Genomic DNA, 24,683 nt, shown 5'->3' with positions numbered 1-24,683 from the left:
AACTACACTTCCGGTAAGCAAAACGGTGTACGTTTGTTTTATGGCTACGATCACGCCGGTCCGGCTGCCTCGAGCAGAACGTTAGTTTAACAGCGTCAGGCGGGCTAGTCTGGTGTAGAAATCAATCATACCCCTCAGAAACCCTGGATTGTGTGGTTTGTCAAGTGATGTTTTCTTTTCATGACCTAGTTTTATTAGCAGTGGCAGCCACAGTCGTAGCTAGCAAGGCTGTCAATCAGGAATTAAAAACGATTTGACTGTTATTTCACTTTTAACTTACATTAACATATCTTTGCATAATTTACTTCTCAGCACAAGCGACGCAGACTGGATTGGCTGCATTTCAATGGAGACGCTGTCAGAAACACCCTGTGCTGATGCTACGCGGAGGAAGGTAGCTTTGACTTCACATTACTAATATTACATCGAGCATAATTTAACTATAAATGGAGAGTTAGAGCTGCTTTATAGAGCTATAGCTAGACTATACGGAAAGCTACCTAGTAGCAGTTGCTACAACTCAGTTCAGCTGATGTTGCAGACCTGGAGAAGTTTCTCCTGGATGTGTTCACGTTATATTTGACTTGAGCAATGTTGCACAAGCCTCATGTTGTAACATTAAGGTCAACTAGAGCATGCAATCTAAGGTTTTATCTCATATATTAAACATGTACTGTAGATGTCAATATTCGCCAGATATTGAGGATGCTGGTCAACATTTAGCCCCGTTTCTCTGCAGGAGCTCTGTCCACCGCCAGCACCCAGTGGAGTAGTATCTGGCAGCCTTTCATCTTATACGGACTATCCTCTTCACCGTCCCTTCATCAACACACTTCTGCATCACACACCCCAAACACGCTCACATCAGTCTTGTCGCCCATCATCACCCAGAAAGGCATTCCCAGAGACCAGCAGTGCAGGTAACTCTTTACTTTATGCATTCATTGTATTTTGTTTTCCCTTTTCAAAGTTTCCATTCCAGGTATTGTGGTGTTTCAGCGCTCCATGGTAACAGCATGTGCAACATGATGCCGCACTACTTGAACGTCTCAGTTGCACCGACATCTATTCATTCTCTCACAGTATCCTCTATCCTCCCTCTCTTCCCAGCTGAGCCTACCCTCCAGTTTTTTCCATCCAAACCTAAAAATCATATCTTTTTACACCACGACTTTAATCATGCCCTAAATATGCTCAATCCACCCAACGTGTAGAGATCTTATCTGCCCTGAGGAACCTTCAGGAGAAGATCAGGAGGTTGGAGTTGGAGAAAGGACATGCGGAGCGCAGTCTGCACACTGTGGGGAAAAACGCATCACACACACATCTGCAGAGGGATAAAGTCACGCCGAGACTCTCACAGGATCACAGAGACCCAGAAAGAGAAATAAGTGGACAGTCCAACTGCAATCAAGGTGGGTGCATGAATATCATATTATATCTTGTTTATTTCCCCTCCTATTCCTTATATCTCATGGTGTCTCATTGTCCTCCAGTGTTGATCACTCACCTGGCTGCTGCAGAGTCTCGCTGTGTGAAGCTGGAGCGACAGCTGGATCACATGAGGAGGATGTTGCGCGGTGCCAAGGCAGACAGGACCAGCCTGCTCAAACAGCAGGTTTGTGCTCCTGAGGGCCGTAGAATTCATTCAACACTCGTGCTTTAATGCAATGCTTTTTGTTGAAGGCCTCTAATGTGTGAGTGAGTAGATTTGTAGAACTTTCTTAATTGTTCTCTATGCTTTCAGGTTTCAATGGAGACGGCCAGGTCAGCTGATCAACAGTCTGACGCAGTGTCTGAGCATGCCCAGCTGGAGAAGCTGGAGCGACTGGAGCAGGAGTATCTCAGGCTGACACGCACGCAGAACAACGCTGAGGTACAGACAAGGACACAGCCCAGTCTGAGAGGGAAAAGTCCATTTTTGGTAAAACTACCTGTAATTTGGTAGAAATTGATTAGTTCTAAAGGATCTCAAACCAAATGCTGTAAGTCAAAACACACTGATCTAGCTCTGGTTCTTCAGATCAGTTAAGAAATGACATGTGTGCGTGTTGTCTGTCTTAGCCAGAATGGTGTTAAAAAGAATATTTATGTTTTAAGTGGGCAGTTACAAGAGGGAAAAAAATGAATTGTCTTATTATTATTGTTGTTACTACCACAGTGAAGATGATTGTATGTGTTTTATTACGTCAGATAAAGATTCGGGAGCTGGAGATGAAACTACAGGAAGAGGAGCACCAGAGAAAGCTTGTCCAGGAAAAGGCCAATCAGGTAACAACGATTTCATTTGTATTTCTCTTCAGCTTCAACCACCACTAGTGACAGTTGTAATGCTTGCTATACTTGAAAGGAAGCGTATGCTATTGTTTTACATACTGCATTCTTTATGCTAAATATAAATCTTGAAATTTCCGCGCACTCTCTTGAAAATAATGTTTTGTTTGTGTGTGTGTGTGTGTGTGTTCCTCAGCTACAGACAGGTTTGGAGACCAATAGGATACTGCTGCAGTCAGTGTCTCCTTGTCTGTCCAGCAGACAGTCCAAAGAGAAGAAGTCTTATTCAAAGGTAAAGAACTCCACAGGGTTTGTTCAAAGTTGTTGTTCCTGTATGGGAATGCTTCTTTCCTTCTTTAGAAGTAGATCTTTGAACAAATGGGACAAGGCGGTTGAAGTCGAGTGCTTCTCTACGGTGTTGGTACATCTCTTAAAGTCACATTGAATGAAGTAGGAAGGAATTTATTCGAATATCTTGATACATTTGTAAGATGGTAAGAACGAACGATGGAAGTTGCATTTTCTCTGCTTTTATTTCCTCAAAAAAGCGCCAGACTTTTTAATAAGAATCGCTTTAATTTTCCAAATAGTGTCGGTGTGAAAGTAATATATTTTGAAAGTCGGTTGGACAGAAAAACGAATCATTTCATATATTTTGAACAGTAAATGATTGAATCAATACTTTAGATAGATTAACCGATAATAAAAACAATCCTTAGCTGCAGGTCTACTTCATGCTCCCCAATCTACATTCTCCTGTGGATCTTACTATTGTTTATGTTGGTTTTCTCTTTCCAGAAATCGTCACCTCAGCAGTCGTCCTACACGCAGCCACACTATAGACTGAGCCTCAGAGATGTACCTTTTGTTGCTGGAACGGTAGGATGGGCACACGTACATCTGAAACAATAAATAAATGTATTCAATGCTGCACTTTCCTAACGCCGTCTCTCTATTCAAATCTCTTTCTCAGTCAGTGGGCTGCAGCCACTCGGTCCGAGCAAACGTCCAGTCAGTTTTGTCTCTCCTGAAGCGACACCAGCCACACCTCTGCAACAGCCGCGTCCTGTCTAACAACGCAAACAGCTATGAGACGGGTTGCCGCAGGCATTCAGGCGGCGGCTCCTCTTCTTCCTCCTCCTCCGCTAGCGGGGAGGAGCTGTCCGAGCTGCTGCAAGCTCTACAGGAGGAGCTGAGACTCATGAGCTTGTGAGTGTAGTTGCGTATGAGCTCTGTAAGGAATGAGAATTAGAATCGTGTTGGATTTTAGTCTCTGTTTGTGTTGCAGGGAGCAGGACGAGTTGAGGAGGCAGGTGGAGGCCAGTGCGTCAGACCAGGAGAGAAAAGAACTTCAGAGGGAGCAGGAGAGGCTGCTGCTGAAAATGGAGAGGAAAGGAGAACAGATCAATAAACTCTACAAACACAAAACACACGTAGGTTTTCACACACTAACAATTCAGTTCACACAAAACTAAATTGCAAAAGTAAGATTTCGTTTTCCCTCCTTTTTTTTTTTTTCTTCTTCATCTCTCCGCTAGATAAAGAAGTTAAGAAAGGAAGCTAATTCCAGGTGGAGCAGTGGGAGTGAGGTGAGGGTGACTTCCACAGTGTCCACTAGAGGTCGCTCTGCTGCAGCAGTCAAAGTTAAACCAGGAGAGAGAAGCAGGGGGAACCTGAGGCTGCTGAGGGACATGAGGGCTCTGCAGAGCTCGTTATGGACCTGAAACCCACCAGGACATGAACACACCACATTATCTACCTATGGCCACTATATCATGATCAACACAGCCGCTGTCTGTTCATGAACATATATGACCTATGGTACATTGGGAATTTTTGTAACACATCTAAACAGACTAAACAAGACCTAAGTTTTCTCTACCAGTCCACCCAAAGTGCATCTTGTCAGTTTGTTGTCTTCTTGTCAAATGACTTTTCGGATTATTTTAAAGAAAGAGTCTAAATGATTGTTCTGTATTAAGAATGCTTCAAACCTCTGCCTAGACTTTACTTTGTTTAACTCCTTTCCAGACGGAGGCATGAGGGTTCAGAGTGACAACATAGCGATATAATTAATGACACAGTGAAGAAAAACTTGAAAATATATATATTTTTTTTTTAAGAAATAAAAAATGTCATCTTATTTTTTCATGTAGTTTTCTGAGCATGGAAACAATGTTTACAATAATGGACAACCTGGACTTCTATGAGTCTCATGAAATAAAATAAAAATGATTTTTTCTTTTTTCCTTAAATACAGAAGCTAAAATCTCCTGGTTCTAAAACATTCCTGAGTCGCTTGATAGTTACAGATTCTCACACTTAGCTTACATATTCATGAATCGGATGCAGCAGCCGTGGTTTAAAGAAACTGCAGTGATGAAATTGTTTAATACATATTTCTACCATTTGATGAGCCTAATGTTGTGCTGAAGGACCTAAGATACACTGTGCTGTATTTGGTTCAAACAAACTGAACCCCCTTGATGTTTCATAATGCAGACTCTCAATATGTGTGTATATGCACGCATATGTTGTGTGTTATGATCTGCATTTTTTTATTATTTTTACAAATATATGTAGGATTTTGTTATTTTTTTGACTAACCTATTTCCCTAAGGAATAAAGTATTTGTGTTTGCATATGACTACAGTGCTGTTTTGTGTATTTTGGCTTTATGTGAGAAGATATTCAGTGATCCACCGTGCCCTTGTACTCTGTACCATGTGTGAGCTGTTGGGCTCTATGTTTGACAGACTTTTCTTATCTACCATTGATGATGGTACCATGGACCGTCGTCATGACGTCAGTGGACATCAGACCAAAATAAAAAAAAATGGTGCAGAAAAAAAAACAGATTTATAATTCTTTGTGTGATTCTTGCAGGAAATGAATGCACCATCATTTGATGGTACCATGCTTCTCCACTATTATTCCAACCGCAGGGGACTCTGCCACATTGTTCCTAGTAATTAAAACTTCCTCTGGAATAAATGAATAAACACTTCCTACAGAAGAATATCTGCCCCTTTTGTTTTATTCTGGCTTTGACACTATTTGATTGACTTTCTGACTCTTTTACAGGTACTATTGGAGCTGATACTAAAGATTTTTTTCAACAGTGAAATAACGATGGATATTGTCAAACAGCTAGAGGAATTGGAGAGAACTGGGAAGAAGGAGCTTGTGGTTTTCCTGGTTACACGGTGGCCAGCCGTTGATGCTCGTACCAACGTGGTCAGCAGTCAAATTGCACATTTTACAAGAACCCATTCCCTCCTGCCTTTGGCTAACAGACGTAATGCCATGATCTGGATTAATGATCTGTGTTACAAGCTGTGTATGTAAGATACATTATGTTTACCCTAAACTGTGTAGGGGCTAAGGATAACATAGGCCATAAGAATAAACAAGACATGATTATAATGAAATACCAACTCTGTCCTCACTGTGTCCCCAGCCCTTTCATCAAAACAGATCCGGTATCAGTTCCTCCATGCGCAGGAGTCACTGGGAGACCATTAGGGGGCTGGTTCGCCATGACAGAGGTACAGTGCAGACACCCAAAAACATACATACAACACTGGACCCGACCTTTGCTCGATCCGTATGAAAAATGGAGACAGCCTGAGTGAACCCCCGCTGTCATCACATAGGTCTGAACCCCAGACGTGCCCAGCCATCAAGCCCCGGGACTCTGAGAGCTCTACGGAAGCCTGCACACAGGATGGAGCGCTAGGCCGGTTAAGAGATACAGATGAATTGGGCCGAACAAATGTTAAAAAACAGTGACAGCCAGGTGGACACAGGGGTGATTACCAGTGCCATGGAAACTAACAATCAAAGCAAACACACCCGAACCAGGTTCTGTGTGGTCCTGTGAGCTGGTAATTACTTGTCAAATGGCTGATTGACTATAAATGATTCAACCATGGTGCAGCATATTTAACAAGTGCCATTGCTCTTGAACACGAGCCATTAACAAAAGAGCTTTTGTGCAGATGGCATCATTCATTCTCACTATGTATTACAGATCTATTTTCCCTCGAGTGAATGTGCGACACTTTGGATGTAGCACATCAAATATTACATTGAAGTAGACAGTATTTGCTTTGCTTGTAGCCCATGTCTGACATACTAAATAATAAATGTCTCTGTCAGTGATGGACTAATAATCCGATGAGCACAAAAGGTAAAAATATTCAGTTAATATTAAATAATACTCATTTGTTTGCATGCAACATAGTGAAGAATCAACACGTTTACACTTGTTTTCTGGTGCATTTAAACCAACACAACCTGCAGTATATCAAACTAGAGGTACGCTATACTAAGTAGTATTTAAAGTAGTATTTTGAGGTTTATTTGAAATAGGGGTGGTGTGATATACCGATATTGACATTTTAAAATGAAATATTTATGTCATGTTAATACATACATGATAATATTATGTGATTAATCCAGTGCCTTTTAAATCAGGCTTTTGTACAGTTATGGTAACAGACTTTCTCTCCACCCCCCCCCCCCCCCCCCCCCAATAAAGTTATTCGTTTGCCAAAAAAGAGACAAATGCACAATAAACAAAGTTTAAGATGAATTTTACTGACAGCAATATTTTTTATTTTTAAATTTTTTTATAGATATCGTGATGATATCATTACCACGAATTATTTTGGCCACGATAATCGTGTAGTGAAAATGTGATATCGTGACAGCCCTAATTTGAAGCATGGACATTTTGGCTGAAGCCTCTCTGAGTACGTGAGCTCCTGAGTTTCAGCTCATGCCAAAATACTGAGACAACAAATGTTTGCGCAGTAATAGCTTACAATGACTGTTGAAGGTGCCTTACATTCATTTTCATAATGGTATACCAAACACTGGTTTATTTACAAGGAGCCTTTCATACATGAAAGCAGAGACTACAGTATGTGACGTGCACTAAAAAATACTCTTTAGAAACACTGTTAAGAAGCAGGTCACGTGTTTCAAGGCACACATGGCCCCTTGACTACCCTTCACAGTTTACATCGTGAAAAGAAACAAAGATGAATAACTAATGAGCCTGATGTTGCTCACGAGGCCCGAGTCAGTGACCACAGCTGTCCGTAAAAGGGCCGCCACCTGCAGGTGTGGGTCTCACTCCAAAACGACACCCCAGGTCGGGAGAGGAGTCCAGACATCCGATCCTCTCTGCAGAGGGCCCCGTGTCACATCACTGTTAACCGGGCCTGGATTGCAATGGCCTGCTGAAAACAACACCCGTAACCAGAGTCTTCTATTTGTGTGGTCGGGTGTGATAAAATCGGTCTGCTGGCTCACTCATTAAGAGCCCAATCCACACTGACCTAAATGAAGAGGCTAACCAGTTTTGAGGCTCATTTCAGGTGTTTTCAAGTCTTCAAAAGTTCTGCTTCTATCAGGAATCTGTCTCAGTTATGGAAGCCAGCTCAGTGATTTTAGGCACCTCCTGGTGTTTGGCCAGAACTGGCCTGTTGGTGTAAATGTCATCCACAGGTAGAAGAAACGTGACAGTTTTTACCTTGGTCCTGAAAGATGAAAGAAACCACAAGAGTTATACGCCTACAAAGCTGCAACTTAGAAATAGGTGTATGCTATATAGAGACAACATATCTTTAAATACATGACAGGCCAGTCTGTACCTGTTTTTGTGTACATATTCCTGCAGGGAGTGCCTGTTGGCTACTTTTCCCATTTCTTCTCTGGCCGAGTTACCAAAGATACCATTACCATGCTCGATCTGTTCATGTAGTCTTCCCCATCCAGAGTCACTGGGCTGTGCCCGATCAGTCCTTCCCTCTGTCATGGTCACACCGGACAAAGTGGAGCTGATAGAGTATCTTCGGACAGTCATGACGGCGTTCTCTGTGAAATAACATGAACATGATGCATTACAATGGATTCGTTCCCACAGTGTAGAGATGGATATGAAAAGAAAGACATTTTCTGATGTCAAATGAAAATGTTAATTTTTCTACACCAATTAAAAAATGTCATGACTTTCCATGTCTTAAAATAAACACATGCTTTTGTTTTACTTTCTCACATATTGTTGCTGTGAATAGAAAGTGCATTTCTGTTACAATGTTTCATTCAGAGGCTATTGGATTGCTGTTGTAAAGATCCAGTGTTTTTGTAGTTTGAATAATAATATTAATATCAGGGTGTCTCGGCTTTTAACTTGCTTTTGGATTTGAAGTATTCTCTCATTTAATTTGTCTCTTATGAGACCTCCAACTTAATGAAAGATGCTAAATCGTTGAAGTGCACCTTTAAAACAATTGCTGCGTCAGATGAAAAACTAATTATCATATTAGATTATTTTTTTAAATCACTTCACACAAAAACAGATCACTTTCGTGTGTGCTATAGCAACGTGTTGTATTACTTGTGACATTTGAATAACACGTTAATAGTTTGAACGCACAGCTGTGCGGTAACCGGACCTCTTACCTTGGTATTGCCCCTCCAGGACTGGCGCAGACACGTTTCGCCTCAGGTTGACATACGGGTTTTCCTCCATTCCCGCCCGCTGCTCTGCTACTGAAGATACAGTGCCGGCTCCCACTTGCATTGCCCCAAATGACCGCTGACCGTAGTCTCCCCGCAGCTCTCGGTTCTCCACCTCCAGCTTATTGATTTCATCGCGCATCTCCATGATAACCTGCGCCAGGCCGCGGGTGCTCTCCATGGCGCTGCTGCTGCGCTGCCAGTACCACGGCTTCCCAAAAACCGGCGAGGACTGGGGTTTTAACATTGTGCTCCCAAAAGCGTGTGCGGTCTTCCCTCTGTGTGCCTTTCTCTGTCGTGTTTTTGCCTCAATCTCAGTCCAGATCTTGTTCTGGGGGAGATTATGTCGCCTTTCACCACTTATACAGCTGAAAGGGCTCCGGTGATCAGTCAGCAGCGCACAAAGGATGTTTTATTAATCAGCCCCGGCGTCTTGTTTCAGGAAAACTAAGCAGGGGTCGGAAATGAAATGTGCACTACATTAGAGCTTGAATGGCGGGAGACCTACTAAACCTGCAGGATGTCTGAAATAGTTCGAGTTTATGACAATTTATTGGTCCTGCAACACGTGCAGCACCTTCTTCAGCTCAAGAGAAGATGGGCAAAATCTGATTTTTTTTTCTGGGAACCTCACTCTTTGTCTTGTAATACCCATGTCTCTGTTGGGATTACAATATCCTTACTCTAAAATATTAATTACATCTGTCAGCAAAATCTAGGAAGAAAACTAACAAAATAAAAACACTTTTCAGTATTTTTTTCTGTTCTAAATGTAATGTAGAAGATCATTCATATAAAACAGCATTTAAAAGATGGTCAAATGGATCAGTTGTACAAGCATAGATTGGATTTATGTCTTTGCAGAGTGAGATTTTTGACATTTCACTCAGAAGACACCGATTGGAGACACAGGTGGTTGGGTTGGCCTCTAATTCAAGCCTACTAGATATTCCTTCCTCTGTCTCGTGAATATGCAAGTTAATTGATAAAAGCAGAGGTTTGGCGGTCAACCCAATGATGACGGGAGATCTTTGAAAAAAACAACAACACCCCACATGAACACAAAGCAGGCGTTTGATAAATAATAAGAGAAGGAATCACAACAGACATCAAATACAGGCGTGCTGCACACAAAAGGAGAAAAATACACATAATTACACTCACAGCTGAGATTGTATGGTCAGGCGCTGCAGTGGAGCTCATGTGGACACAGGTTGTGACCCATAATGAATAGAGCAGACAGCATCTGAGCACACCTGTAGCTTAGCTGGTCTGATTCCGACATGAAAAGAGGTTTAACACTGCCCACATGAAAATATTAAATATTGTCTGATGAGCCAATGGCTACCAGGTAGCAGGTCTATGACCTGGACTGAATGTTGCTGGCTCAGAGCAACCTGACCCGCCAGACTGTAGGCCACTGGGAGGGAGACAGGCGTACATAAGCCGCTCTGTGGAGAAGAGAAACCCAATCGGGCCCCTCTTTCTGGTTCACAAAATAGGCTACAGAGAGGGAGGGAGGCGAGAGAGATGAGACAGAGGAGAGGAGAAATACTGATCGTCTGGAAGGAAATGAGTTTGTTAAGAAGAGGTAGGAGGTCAGTGAAACGCTATCTGCTGCACCTCAGGTGTGCAACCTACCGCCACTGCCCACGTTGCATTATTTGTGTGAGAATGTGTTGGCGACCACAGAGTGAGAGTGTAGAGACAGTCGGAGAAATGTGTGAGCTGTCTTGTCAGGCAGAGATAGAAACAGACAACTGAGAGACAGAGGAATGCAAGCTGTCTTTTACCACCAGCTGTATGTTCAGGGCCACTTAATCTCTTTTTATACACAGCGCAACAACCCCCGGCTTAGCATCAATAAGTAAACAGCCACTCTGCTGCTCGCTCTCGGCACCGTCAGTAATTATACCCAAACTATTGGAGAAAAGTGAAACCCGATCCCATGGAAAACTGTCAGTCATTTCACTTTCATTGAAACCCCCACCACACGTTTTGTACTTGGTGACTTCTCACAATACATTTTACAAGTTTCTGTCTATATTACTTTATTTAAATGACTGATCTAATGAAAAAACAAACAAAAAAAAAACATTCTCTTAACTAATTCCTATTTTCAGATGGCATCTTAGCTGCCCACATACTAGTAAAATAGGATGTCAATATGGTTATTGTGAAATATGGAGTCAACAATGAAGACGCAAAGCACAAAGGAAACCAGAGCCTCTGGGTAAACATAACGGAGACGGTCTGAAACAGAGACACCAAAACAACAGACAGACGCAGTGATGATGAGAGCCTCCAGGCGCCATCGGATAAAAAAAACTAAAAAACAAACCCTGTCGGATTTGGATTCATTTGGCTACTGACTTTGTTCTGACCCCTCTGACTTTGGAAAATAAATCAATGATCCAAAACAAAAGATTGTTGCTTTTGGAGTCTATCCATTCATGTAAGGCAGGATTACTGTACAGCAACAGTAACCCTGCCTTCCCGAGTCGTTTCTACAGAACGATTGATAAACAAAGAAGACAGAACACAATGCATGCACTTATTTAACAGTAAAGTATGCCTCAAAGCACTGGCCCTGTGACATTAAGGATGAACGGAGATGACGTGACAGGTTGACCTAAAGCCGAATACCTTTCTTCTGGTTAAAACAACCCTGGCCTCTTTCATCTGGACGCTTTGATGCAGCAGAGTCTTTTCATCTCTTGCATTGGTCCTTCTCAGCTAAGTCCTACCGCTGCATATCTAAAGTTATTCTAGTGTAATTTAGTCCTTGAAAAAGAGTCCAACTCATGATTGAAGATATGAAAGCTGGACATTTACTGTACAGTTTGACAATGGTGGTTCACCCTCCACTACCTCTATGCGTTAAAATTGCAAACAATACAATTGGTACTAAGAGCTGATGGATTTAAACATTCAGCTGCTGTCTATCATCTTGTGCACCATGGGCCCAGGCAAAAAGTGATTTTCTTCCTCTTTGTTGGCTATTTCACACATTTCCATCTGTTGTGCAGGTGAAGGGCTTCACACTTATCTATAATTAGCAGCGGTCCGGTCTCTGGCGCTGTCAATAGACAGAATGTGAGGGGCTGCTGAGCACAGCTGCAGCCAAGGCACAATTGTATTTTAGAAAGCTATTTTACCTCACTCAAATCTGGATTAATGCAATTAACATAGCGAGCAACATGAGCTTTAGTGAGAGGAAGGGTGATCTGAATGTAAGGTGCAATGTGCTATGAAAGACGAGTACATGTGGATGAAATGGAAAATGATGTAGTATAAATCATGTATTTTGGACATTAACAAAATTTTATTTAAATGTTATACATAAAACTTTAGTTTTTGTTCTTTTTTTTTAAATTCAGCTAAACAAATATTTATATACTGTATATTTTATAAAAAGAAACATTTCAAACGTTTTAAATATTAATATTTCTTATTTACAATTCAAAACAGTACAGGAAACAATAACAGTAACAATGCAATTTCAATCATAAAAATGTTACAAAACATACTTTTTTTTTTTTGTTTCCATTTGAAAATTGGCAAGCTGATATTTCCAGAACGTTAGCAAGGATACAAAGTAGCAATGTGAAGCTGCTCTACATTCAAACAAGAACTGGAGGTGCGTTCAACTCTTCGGATGCTTCGTTAGTTAAAAAACCTGTAATCCAATTTATTTTTTTCACATTAGTCATCTTACAAGATCTCTCCAGATAGTTTGAAGTACAATGATATTCCACAGAAAAAAAATGTAAAAACTGTCATAGAAACGCACCGGGGCGCTACGTGTTCGATAGCTGAACGCACCTCAAGCTCAGTAAGGTCACTGTTCTCTAAAGGGACTGGGTTGTGGAGAGAAGGCGCATGTTGGGTGGTTGTGTGCATGTGTTTGTGAACATGTGCGCAGTGTGTACTTGTTTGTGAGCGTGTTCTGTCGGTGTGTATGCTGATGAATCAGTTGGCAGGGCGGGGGGGGGGGGGGGGGGGGGGATCCATATGACACATGGATCGAGTCTCTAAAACCAAAACAAACGGTAGCTAACAGTCCAGCAGCCTGGCTTCTACTGTAGATAGTCAACGTTCAACGACAGGACCACAGACTATCACGACCACAGTCTACACACTTCTTCCCCTTGTTTTCTCTACACCCCCCCATCAGTCACATTTTTCCACTAACCTGCTGCTTCTTGCAGCAGGAAACAACTACAGTCAGAAGCAAGCAAATGAGCCACTTTCGAGGCTCGAACTGGCACTCCAAAGCCATTTTTGGGAAAAATAAATGTCCTCCCTGGCAAAAAAGGATTTCTTGAGTCTAGTGGCCATTCAGTAGGCGCTGTGCCGTTCCGTTCCTGGTTGTCTTGTGTGAGGAATCTGGACAAGAGCAAGAAAAAAAAAGAAAAAAAAGCTTGCATTGGAACAGGAAAATTGAAAAGGCGGTTATAGCAGTTTGGCTCTGGGATAGATTGGCTGACACATGGGAGGAAGATAAAGTGATTCAAGCAAGGAGCAAGGTGACAACGAGATGTTTTTTATGAGGGAATTTGATGACATGACATACCGGTCTTAGAAAGAGTGGACAGAGAGCTGTTAGAGAGAGAGGACGTACTGGCAGCAAGAACACTTTTTTGTAGCTGTAATGAAAAAAGTTGGAAAAGAAGTAGATGAAACCGTGAAGTAAAAAATAGAAGCTGAGACACATGAGAATGATGATGCTCATTATGCCATGCGGAAAGAAAAAAGCAACAATGTGGTAATAAGATAAGTGTGGACACTCATTGGTCATTGCATGAGACCTGTTCATTCATTATGCCAGACAGCTCAGTCAGCATGTCTCGGTAGTGAGCTCTCATCTCCTCCTGGTACTCCAGCTGGTCCTCCTTGATCAGACGCTCATTCACATCCAAAGCCTGACCGCAGGCTTCTGCAAACTGCCTGCAGGGGGAAAACAAAGTTTTACTGATTATTAATCATGCCATTGAAGCTGACCTTTAATGTTTTTTTTTCCCGTTTTTTTTTCGAGAAGTAACATTGACAAAAGGCTCTAATGGGTGCTATTTACACTGTAAGAGTTTACACTTTGAAGAAGATCATTGCATTTACAAATCCGAATATGCATATCAATTATGATCATATCATGTAACAATATAATCAAATAAATCAAAAAGGAACTGACCTTCATGAAGGTTTTGCTGTATTGTATTGTTTGCAATATTTCTTTCCCTTTTATTCAGGAATCAGGAAGTTTGACTTACTGTCACTATTAGTGCTGTCAGATGTACACTTCATCTTGGCCTTTAATCATCTGGGTAAGTGTGTTACACTGTAATAATTGTTTTGTGCTGATTTGTGTTTATTCGCTACTAAAATGGATTTAGCTCTAAAACAGCTGTCGAGACCATACACACATGTTAAATTAAGCATTATGTGTTTGGACTATTAAGTATGCAAATTTGTGGTAATACACCGTTATTTGTTCTTATTATAAGGTGTTGGAATTTTTGTTAAAATGTACATTCCTACAGTGTAATGCTAGGAACAAAATCCACAATTCTTTGCAGTGAAGTTTATAAATGTCCTACCTGAAGATCTCCTTGAGCAGTTTGACCTGGTTGTCTGGGTATTTCTTGGCGTTCTTCTCTTCTAAAAACGCCCTGGCATAGGCCATAGGCCCTGCATTCACCTGGAGAGGGGATGATCAGGTGAGACAAAACCAAGCAAACGATTTCAACCGCAAGTCAGTGTTTTTGGAGGAATCCCCACCTTGACGCTGACACTGCCCTGCAGTTTCAGCTGCAGCCGGATCATGTCCACCTCCTCCATGTTGCAGTGCTGGTTGAGCTCGGAGACTTTACGTGACATCTCGTCGATGGCTACCTCAATCGGGTTCATTTCTGTGCTCTGCTGCTCCACCACCTGGATACGCTTCTTTAGGTAGGGGAGGCTGGAACTCGCTGTTGAGAGAGAACCAATAACCCACTGGTCAGACCAACTCTACGTTTTAGTTCCCTCTGTTTTAAAGGGCAGAAATTGTACAGACATATATGTTCTAGTGTTTTTCTGTTGACAGGGGGAAAAGTGGCAAACAAATACTTACTGGTCAGTATGGTGCGTCTCTTGCACTGCTCCTCCACGTCTCCATGTTTCTTTCCGGACAGAGTGAACGGCGTCTCAAATACGAAGCGGTTGATGTTGTGATGTCTCTCAAAATCTGTCCTTTTGTCCTGTTCTTCTTTCTCGTCAAAGTAGGGCACCACGTACGTTACCTGAATGTACGCAAACTTGGGGTCCAGGTCTTTAGGATTTACCTGTTTTTAAAGAATGTTAAGCAAGCAATAGTGAATGTCCACAAATTGACCAATAACTGGTAATAAATACAGCTTAGTAAATGATTCAGTTTTAATGTCTTAAAAGTAACTTAAACCGGCCACCTACCTTATTGGAGTCCTGGATCATCTTGACATTATCGGCTCCAAACTTGTCAGAGTAGAGTTTGAGTAATCTCTGGGAGATTTCCGACAGCCCTGTCAGCTTCGGCTCTTTGTAGATGAACTCTTTGCTCTCTTCCTCCTCAAAAAAACCCTACGAGAACACATGAACACACTCTAGTCAACAATGCCGTTTACATGTATGGGTGTTTGTATGTATGCAACGAGAGTTTACTATGTGGATGTTGCTTTTGCTGTCAGAACAAGCTGTATGTCGGTGTGATTTTATGTTGCCCCCTAGTGGTTTCTTGAGTCACTGGTTGTACACACAGGTGTAACACATGTTAGAACAACTCAAAGTGTCAGTGTTAAGCTCTGGATGGGAGAGTTCAGAGGTCATACTCAAAGCAGCATTGGAGGCAAATGTCAAAAGGTGATTGAGATTTATTAAATAGTTATTTTCCCGTCTACTGTGGCTTTTGGACACCAGCTCTTCTGAAATGTTTGGGGAGGAAACTGCATCTTCATTGGAGATTATGGGAAGTAAAATGGACCACAGCAAGCTTGAAACAAACCCACCACAGGGTAAGAGCAGCAGATGTTAATGGAGGCAGAAGGAGAAGAGAGGTCAAAGTGGTTAGCACTGAGGAAAATGGAAAATCAAAGACATACAAAACTTACCACAATCTTGAAATAGAATATATTTTTAAAAAAGGAAGAAAAGAGCAGACGGAAGAATTAAGGACACTGACTCAGTAAAAAAAAAATCTGGTCTTGTTATTTTTCAATCTCCCTGCCTCACTGATGAGAGACTGTAACGCTGTCCTCCGTTTGAGAGGATTTCTTATTCTTATCAGCTTATGAAACTTGACTTCAGAGCTCTGAAATCGCTGCATGGAAATACTATCCTCTCACTAACAAATAGGTGTGACAAGGATCCAGGTTCTTCAAATACAAGCCTGAACTGCACAGCTGTTCTTCATTGACAAAGCCATTAAAAAGAAAATCAGCTGTTATCTGTATCAAATATGCGTTAACCAATTCTAAAGAATTAGTTTATCAAAATAACAATATAGAGAAATAAAGATAAATTGTTTTTTGTTACAGATGTATTGATCTCTACCACTGAGACTTCTTCCACCTTGGTTTGAGACACTCAAAGCAGTAAATGTCACAAATGACACAATGACATTGTGACAACTAACCAGCAAAATCTCTATGCAGAAGCGGTGTCCTATTTCATGCAAAGTAACATTGTTTATGAAAAGAGGTGTTTCCTTTGAGTACCAAAAAAAACCAAAAACATTGTGGGGTGTGGAGTTGCACATGTGTTTGCCAAGTTGTAGTTTCCTAGGGCTTACAAGAGACATACAGTCTTTTGCTATAATAGCACCTACATGTTTACATTTTGGTCTTCATACTGAAATTTATATCTGTACGTTTAAGTATAACGCATACAGAGACATTTGGTACCAAATTCAGTCTGTCAAATCTGTCGGCGGTAGAGTTTCAGTTACTGTTGTTCTGCTGTGGCTTAAGTAATGTGCGTGCAGTAAGGAAGTGTCGCTCACCTGTCCATAGAAAGCTACACGGTAGTAGCGTCCGAAGAGCCGCTTTTCTGAGTTCACCACCTCAGTCACCTTCAGGTAGGAGCGATGGATGTCGTAGTACAGCTCCGACAGCCTCTGTGGTCATGCACAAACACACATGTAAGGTCAAACTTACATGTGTCAAACAAATATGCACACGCACACACACACACACACACACACACACACACACACACACACACACACACACACACACACACACACACACACACACACACACACACACACACACACACACACACACTAACAAAGGGTGGAAGGGTTAACAGTTACCTTAAAATCCCTTCTCTTCTCAAAAACAGCAATCACAGGTTTGTTGATGTCAGCGATGAGCTCGTATCTCTCTGATTTCCACAGGTAATCCACACACAACTCCAGCTGCTCTACCAGAGTGTCCTACACAGTACAGCAGGAAGCATGTTAGAGAGAAAGACTGCAACCCGGTCGCAGTATTTTCAAATCCAATACGCTATTAAACTCAACAGGGATCTTCTAAAACTTGTAATAATGGTTCTGGTCATTAAATGATACTTGAAAAGCAAAAAGGTGACTTCGGTCATTTGTGAATCTAAAAAAAAAGTGTTTTATTATTTCTTTATGTGTATTTAGAATGCTGTTTATGATTAAAAGCTAGCACTGACCTCAGTATAGGGCGTGTCTTGTGTGCCAGTGTCTTCTTTCATGGCACCCTCCTCCTTGACATTGGGGCTGATGCACATAAACGCTGCCCAGCCCATAGAAAACGACGCTGGGATTTCAAAGAAGTGAAAGTGACACAAAGGCAGGTTAGCAAGTAAAAGGATATCGACTTGTGCCACATATTATGCTCAGCTTGTTAACATACAGAAACTGTGTCAAAATACAAAATGTTTTACGATCAAGCATTCGTCAAAAGTCGTAACATTTTTGCAGACTAAATAAAAACTTAAAATGAGAGCGTGCTTCATATCAAACCTTAGTGACACTTAACAACTTATCCCGCGAGACGTGAGTGAACAGTGAAGGTCAACAGCGACAGTAGTGACAGTGATAACCGGACACAATCATCATAAAGGCAAGAACAGCAGTCGTCAAAATATTTAACTGTATTCTATAATACAGTGTAGAAACCTTATTTAACACCAGAGTGGTAAGGATTTAAATTGGAACCTTATGTCCCTTCAATGCAAACCATGTCCACCTGTCAATATCAAAACCTGCCACCCAGTGACAAGTGGTTTAAACATGGCAGTGCACACCCACTCCCTCCCACGCTCCCTTGGCTCTCCATCCCGATCTTCTGAGCTCCCGTCCCCACCACCCAGCAGGCCCCAGGCGCACACACTCACTGTCTTGATCTCGGGAGGTAGTTAGTAAGGAGCTACAGTTAAAGAGAGGGCTTTCTTCAGGGGACACACTGGACATCTTGGTCTTGTCAGCTCTCCAGTAGCCTGTTTGGTAGGAGGGGAGGAGGAGGAGGACGAGGTTTACAAAGTCCACTTGCTTTTGCCTATTATGCTCAAGGACAAGGCTCGCGAATCAGCTGAGCTGCTGGCATGCTATGCTAGCTATTAGCACACAGGCTCACTGTGTAAAGTGCATGCAAAAAAGATGTCAGAGACATGCAGAAAAAGATTGACACATGCTGTAGCACATGTGAGGAAGCACATGTAATGACAAAAAAATTTGCAGGTAGAGGAACATGCAGCACAGCTAAAGGTGTAGACATATTCTACTAGAAGTCATGGAAGGGAATGGTATTTGGAATAAAAGACAGATCTCTCCAACTAGTTGGCAACATGGGAATCCATCTTCATTCCCCATGAGTTATTAATTTACCTTCACCACACAAAAACACACTCAAGTCAGTGGCGTGCTCACTTTCAGGCATACATATCAACCCCCATGATGAGATGAAGGACTGATGCCTGAAAGTTGAAGTAATTTGCAGAGAGCTGTTGTGATGATCATGTTAGCAGAGAGAAAGAGAGGTTTGCTGATTGACAGAAGATGGCTGTGATTGGACTTTCCATGTCCGCAAAGATGCAACACACTGGCAGCAATTTCAAATATAAGCGCATCCGTAAACGCATGCAAAACGTAAAGTTAAAGCAGCAGTAAGTGTGCACCAACCTCTTCTCGTCAGCGATTCAGCAATCAGGGCTGAGATGTGGATGTAGCACATAGCAGCCTGATGGGAAAATCACACATTACCATAAAATTCACTTCTTAACTTCAATCAAAAAAAGCAATTTCTGAAGTTTCTGAAGTAAGACCACCCTGAACAGTATAACATTTCTAACCTCTGAGAGATCGCCGTTGCGGACGTGAACCTTAGCCATGCTCTCCAGCCAGGTGCACCGAAGCTCGGGCGTGCTGGCGTAGGAGTTAGCCAGACTGTACTGAAGATCCACCAGCATCTCTGGATCCTTCTCATGCTCCTTCATTTGGGCTGTGGCCATCAGAACTGTTCTGATCCGTTTGGTCAGGTCCTTCACCTCAGCAGGGAATGAAGTGTTCTGCAGAAAACGTGTTATGAGCATTCATTTCTTTCAAACAAGAAACATAATCAATGGTAATAAAGCTGTGATGCACCCCGAGAACCTGCTGTACCTTGAGTGGTGCATCTCCGTTGGCAAAGTTATTAATGATAGCCAGGGACTGCTGAAATCTCGAGCCACCAATGCCAGCATCTGCTATCAGCTGGCTCACTGCCTTGATAACCTGATTTGGAGTGAGGAGTGTTGGGTGACGACAATGTCACGATTAACAAAACACACAGTGCTGAAAATATATCTGGTCTCACTGACCTGCAGATGGGAGCGGACTATAGACTTGCCCTTGGTAAATTCAAAGTTTTTTCTCATGAAAAAATACAGCAGGGCAGCTGCCTCCGTCTGGGTGGAGCTGGAACGATGGTTACAGCACTTGAGGATTTCATAGCACAGACAGCCACACAGGTCTGCCTTACCCTGGAAGAATGCACTGGGGAACTACATGTACAGAGGGAGATGAAGAAGAAATCACACATGAGGAAAAACGATTTGAATCTTCATGTCGATGTTTTATGTTTTCATGAAGCTTGCTGGACCTTTTGTACAAAGAGCCTGAGTCCAGCGAAGACATGCCGTAGAGTGGTGGTTGATTGGTTGATCTGAAAGAAGAGCAAGTAGGTGTCCAGCACCTTCTTCATCAGTACATGTTGTCCTTCATCCAGCAACAGCTGCTTCTGTATAGATGGATGTGAGAAGAAAGAAGCAGAAAATACCTTTTACTTTCAAGTTTTAACTGAAAGGTTTCACACAAAGACGACAAAGAAAAAAATCTATATTTTGGGCACCAGGTGGCAGTAGTGTAGCATTAGCTTGGCTTCAGAATGTGCACGTAACACTGTATGTGTGTGATTTAAAATGTAATTTGGCCTGGAGCCTACACATCTGTGAAAATTCCATGTGGACAAAAAAAAAAGTAGATTGTTATGTTTTTAAATCAAAAACCAGAAGCCAATACAATATATACTGAATATACAGAACATAAGATGGATTGAAATAGATTCTTCTTAACAATAGAAAATAGATGACACACACAGTGAGTGTGTGGTGTGAAATGTAGTTTCAGGTCGTGAACTATGAAAAGGACCAAAGACCTTGTGATGGTGAACAAAGAGCTCCAGTACATCCAGCACAGTCAGGGCCACCTCTGTGGACAAGTTTGCCTCGATATCTGTAGGACTCAGGGTGTCCCCATCTTGAATGTTCCCATCTGGAAACAGGATCAGATATCAATAACTCAAACCCATGCCAGTAACTTTATATTCATCTCAGTCAAATGTGTGTGTGTGTGTGTGTGTGTTACCTGTCTCCATCATCTGCAGCAGCTTTGGGTTGGTGAGAGCGTTCTTGCTCCTGATGATGGGCATGGTTTGGGAGCGAGCATGTCGGTGACCTTCCCCTCCAGATGACGCCATCCTGGAGGCAGCAGCAGGGATCAGCAGTTTGATCCAATACTTGTTTAAAATCATACTGCAGTATATGTACATCTAAACTGTCGGCAAACCATGTCTATTTTAGTAGGAAGGTCAATATGAATGGCATCCATGTCCCAAGGACATGCTGTTATTGGGAGTCTATTCACACATGGGAGGACAGAGACAAATCACACCAAACACTGAAGGTATGAGGAGGGACATGCTGAGAACACAGTTACAGTCTATAACATGGAAACACAAGGTGGTCACATCAATGATGAATATCCACAGGGCAAGAATGTATTGATCTAAATCTAAGTGTTGTTGTAGGTTGTACCTGTATTCAAATAGTCTGGAGTTTCTAGCTATTAAAGAAAATATTTACATTTTTGAGCCAATCACCATACATCATTAGCATTAAGAACAATTTCAGTAACCAAAGACCCTTTAAATAGTTTAGCTCTGTAACGTGGCCACGGTGTTTTCCTGGCGGAGGGTGATTACCATTGTGGGAAGAGGCTTGAGGGATGAGAGGACTGGGAGGGGTGGTTAGAGACCTTCAGGGTGCCATTGGCGTGGGTGGACTGGGCCAGCTTTAGTACCGCTGCTAGCTTCCTGTTCACGAGCCAATCACATCAAAGCTAACATTAGTCAGTCTGGTTGAGACCATCATTGTTTGGTGTCCATCATTAGTCAGTTATATTATATTAAATTAACTGTGTGGCATGCTAATAGCTAAGCATGCCTGCAATCAATAAACAAAATAAAGATCTTATAGTGTAAATGTACACATTGCAAAACAACACTATGTTTGCAATTTTGTGATCTTGTTGCACGTTTATAGCAACTAGGTCACATTGTTTTCCTGTAAGGCTAAATGAAATGCTAAAAGCATACAGGATCACCAATTTGCCCTCGGAGCGATGAGAGCGGCTAAAGTCAAAGAGAAAGATCAAACAGCTCGTTTAGAGAGGGAGGTCAGCCAGACGGAAAGGTTAGTGGCATAGCAGAGTCAGTGGTTTTAGTTTGCCATTAGTAGAATATTGTGTAAATGGTGTATCAACTCTTGGGAGAGTGTTAGTGGAGAGTATAGGCTCGAGGTAAGCATTAACGGTGGACAGCAAGGAGATCAGGATGTATAGATGTGATGAAACCGACAGACAGTTAAGCTGAGGCACAAATCATCTTCCTAACAAACAGATGTTCAACATAGCATATTCTCATGATGCCTAAATGAAACTTGATCTACACTGAGCACATGGTGCCTTGGCCGGCCAAAAGAAAGAGGGCACAACGACTGTGTAAGCCAATCAAAGAGACGGAGGGCTACAAGCTCGACATGCAACATCAATGAGAAAACAGTGTGACAGAATGCAAAGCGCAAACAAAACTAACATACAGCACCAGAATGAATACTACAGAATAATACATAAAAGGGTCACTTAATGCAACAGAACATCAATAAATGTGCAGTCACACTGACAATCCATTAACAGCTGCAGCATGCACAGAGAGGGAGGACATGACGCATGCACTGTGGTGGAAACTACAAAAGCAAGGTCCAACATGGGAAAAAAAAATTACAATTCATAGTTATTGGTTTGTGTCATGTAGTGCATATTGTGCATGAGTGCGTTTGTATCTTAGCTAAAGTCTAAAATATGTTCTAAGTTAAGGAAGTGAGGATCCCTGAACCAACGCAGTCAAAACATCATACATTAGAAGAATGTCTGGGATTAAACTGCAACTTTAAAGGCCTTGACAACCTATTTTCTCAATCAGTTTATAATGAGAACACACTATGTTTTGGGGTTATTGTAATTGCAATTTGGTCAAACCACATCCACACTCTCCTAATAAAGCACATTCGCAGGTTGGGTTCCCCTTTTATTGTTGCTTTATCAATAATATTTAATATGAAGGAGGAATTTTCAGCACATTTTCAGCAGGGTTGATTGTTGATTGTTGTCTGATAGGCCGGCTGACTGATTGTCCTCCTAGCTTGCTACACACTGCTAATGTAACGCAACTCTCCTCAACTTCAATGGCTGCCCACACTGACCCAGCCAGGCTTTAAAGAGCTAACAGAGACAGACACAGGTGTAAGACTGTGAATCCCCCATGGCCTTGTATTAGAGACGAATTTTAAGTAGCTCGCAGACCCAGACAGGCTCAACTGCTTCTGAGAGCACTAGCTAGGCTTCCAGCTATCTTTATTCTGTTAATGCCTCCACACACAGTAAAGCAGTGTGTTCTCCCAGCCTTTTGTTGGCTTACATCTCAGCATCTTATTGCTGAAAGGAAAAAGAGAGCTAATTTAATTAGCTGGGAGGAACCAGAAGATGGAAGAGTCTGGCTGTGCCAATGGCTCAGCTCCAGTAAGAGAGCACACACACACACACTCAACCCCCATCCTGTGCTTGCCAACTACTACACTACAATATCCAGCAGTGCTTTTCTCTCAACAGCAAGATCCAGGAGTTCCCCCTCCCCCTCTCTTCCTTTTCTTCCCCCCTTCCCCTCTTGAAGCACATCCCTGAGCGTGCACACGCATACAGAACACATATGAGAATTTGTGCCTGACTGTGTCTGATTCATTTATTTGTGTGTGTGTTTGCATACGTGTCTGGGTGTGCGTCGCTGCATTTGCACATTTGTGTATTTGTGTGTGCGCATGATTAAAAGCATTTATGTGGGTTGGGGGTGTTACAACCATTAGCTGCGACATGTATGTTGAGTTAACAAGCTGTTTTCCATATATGCAACAGTATAATAAATGCATGTGAATGAGACCCGGTCCACCCCTTGGTCGGAGAAAGCAGTCAGAAGCACACACTCACCTGGCTATGTGGCGTTTTCCGAGGAACCTGAAGTGCTGAAGGCACAGCCTGAAGAAAGAGAAAATGCAGAAATATCTTGGTTGAAGGTGGAAGGTTTGCTCATTTGTATGCGTTTTGTAAGTTAAGAACACAAGACGAATGAAGTGCATTTGATCAAACTGAGTTGCAACAGCCCAGTCTAGATGCTGACACAAACAGGAAACAGGCAGTTAATTAACTGCACTGTTCAGTGGAGAGGGAGCTCTCATTGGAATTACAGTCTGTTTTTCCTCTCTCTCTCTCTCTTGCTGTGTCATTACTTTCATCTCTTCCCTTCTGGCTAGATTCTTCCCCTTTCTTCTCATATCAGTCTCCTGTCCCCATCCCTGTCTGTCTCAATGTTCTTTTCTCTCTCGGTGCTCAGGATCACTAGTCAGCCTAAAAGGAGCTGTGGTAATACTCTGCAATGAAAAGAGAAGAGCACTTACTCCAGGATGTTAAAGAAGTCTGATATCTCCTGGTGAATGGCCCGGTGCCAGTAGGACACCAGCACATCTGGAAACAGGAAGCAAATACATCATGTCACATAGCAAGGCAGATGTCCAGAGGGCCAGCCAAATGGGTCAGTGTTTTCATACTAAAAAGGTATTGGAGTGGTTAAAACAGGCCGTGGGCCTCTGATGATCACGTGAAGTATGATAGAAAGTATAATAACCCATTTTTAGCATTTACAAACACAATACGACAAGGCTCTGGGTAAATCGTATGATCATGTTCGTAAGATGTCATTTCTTACCCTCAGATATAGTTTTCATGATGTGCAAAAAGCACATGAGGAGACTGCGGGTCTCTGCCTGGTCCAGCTTGTCACAGCGAGAACCGTAGCCTATGAGGGACTGTGGCCGTGCAAACTAAGGAGAAACGTCCAGACAGAAATGCAGTCAGAGATATACTGTTAGTGTTGAGCTACCATTGTGGACACTGAGGTCATGTCCTCAATATGCTGCATCTTTAATACATGAATAAAGGGTTCAGCAATTCCCTGACAAAATCGTATTCC

At 42.2% G+C, this 24,683-nt stretch overlaps 3 protein-coding genes across 4 annotated transcripts in view; 1 reads left to right on the top strand and 2 right to left on the bottom strand.

Moving 5' to 3' along the window:
- The first annotated feature begins 148 nt into the window (after positions 1–148).
- cep57 (centrosomal protein 57) lies at positions 149–4,921 on the top strand. Its single transcript, XM_076100837.1, has 11 exons — positions 149–394; positions 740–920; positions 1,215–1,415; positions 1,497–1,618; positions 1,748–1,876; positions 2,194–2,271; positions 2,471–2,566; positions 3,073–3,153; positions 3,248–3,483; positions 3,563–3,707; positions 3,813–4,921. The coding sequence occupies exons 1-11, from the start codon at positions 347–349 to the stop codon at positions 3,996–3,998; spliced, it is 1,503 nt and encodes a 500-aa protein (XP_075956952.1). The 5' UTR covers positions 149–346; the 3' UTR covers positions 3,999–4,921.
- A 2,207-nt stretch (positions 4,922–7,128) lies between these two features.
- On the bottom strand, positions 7,129–9,052 carry LOC142959334 (coiled-coil domain-containing protein 195-like). The gene is made up of 3 exons (XM_076100586.1): positions 8,749–9,052; positions 7,938–8,160; positions 7,129–7,823 (listed from the first exon to the last, which is right to left on the bottom strand). Exons 1-3 carry the CDS (start codon positions 9,050–9,052, stop codon positions 7,694–7,696), a joined length of 657 nt encoding a protein of 218 aa, XP_075956701.1. The 3' UTR covers positions 7,129–7,693.
- Positions 9,053–12,108: 3,056 nt separating this feature from the next.
- Positions 12,109–24,683, bottom strand: part of dock10 (dedicator of cytokinesis 10) — a 36,900-nt gene continuing 24,325 nt past the window's right edge. The window contains exons 36-57 of one of the 2 annotated variants that reach the window (XM_076100117.1): positions 24,420–24,534; positions 24,112–24,178; positions 23,645–23,692; positions 21,309–21,419; positions 20,693–20,805; positions 20,484–20,599; positions 19,929–20,066; positions 19,648–19,830; positions 19,451–19,561; positions 19,141–19,356; positions 18,971–19,028; positions 18,187–18,288; positions 17,500–17,606; positions 17,132–17,254; positions 16,820–16,933; positions 15,256–15,402; positions 14,918–15,128; positions 14,584–14,774; positions 14,403–14,503; positions 13,617–13,755; positions 13,382–13,454; positions 12,109–13,194 (exon numbers count right to left, since the gene is read on the bottom strand). In XM_076100117.1, coding sequence (XP_075956232.1) covers positions 13,136–13,194; positions 13,382–13,454; positions 13,617–13,755; positions 14,403–14,503; positions 14,584–14,774; positions 14,918–15,128; positions 15,256–15,402; positions 16,820–16,933; positions 17,132–17,254; positions 17,500–17,606; positions 18,187–18,288; positions 18,971–19,028; positions 19,141–19,356; positions 19,451–19,561; positions 19,648–19,830; positions 19,929–20,066; positions 20,484–20,599; positions 20,693–20,805; positions 21,309–21,419; positions 23,645–23,692; positions 24,112–24,178; positions 24,420–24,534 — 2,643 coding nt within the window. In that variant the 3' untranslated portion in view covers positions 12,109–13,135. The remainder of the gene's footprint in view (positions 13,195–13,381; positions 13,455–13,616; positions 13,756–14,402; positions 14,504–14,583; positions 14,775–14,917; positions 15,129–15,255; positions 15,403–16,819; positions 16,934–17,131; positions 17,255–17,499; positions 17,607–18,186; positions 18,289–18,970; positions 19,029–19,140; positions 19,357–19,450; positions 19,562–19,647; positions 19,831–19,928; positions 20,067–20,483; positions 20,600–20,692; positions 20,806–21,308; positions 21,420–23,644; positions 23,693–24,111; positions 24,179–24,419; positions 24,535–24,683) is intronic. The other variant, XM_076100116.1, reaches the window with a different exon arrangement.

Source organism: Anarhichas minor, unplaced genomic scaffold, assembly GCF_050575085.1.
Source record: "Anarhichas minor isolate MPS153535 unplaced genomic scaffold, ASM5057508v1 ptg000026l, whole genome shotgun sequence".
NCBI classification, from domain to species: Eukaryota; Metazoa; Chordata; class Actinopteri; order Perciformes; family Anarhichadidae; genus Anarhichas; species Anarhichas minor.
The sequence above is the reverse complement of the archived record's forward strand: the minus strand, read 5'-3'. Positions and strand labels throughout refer to the sequence as shown.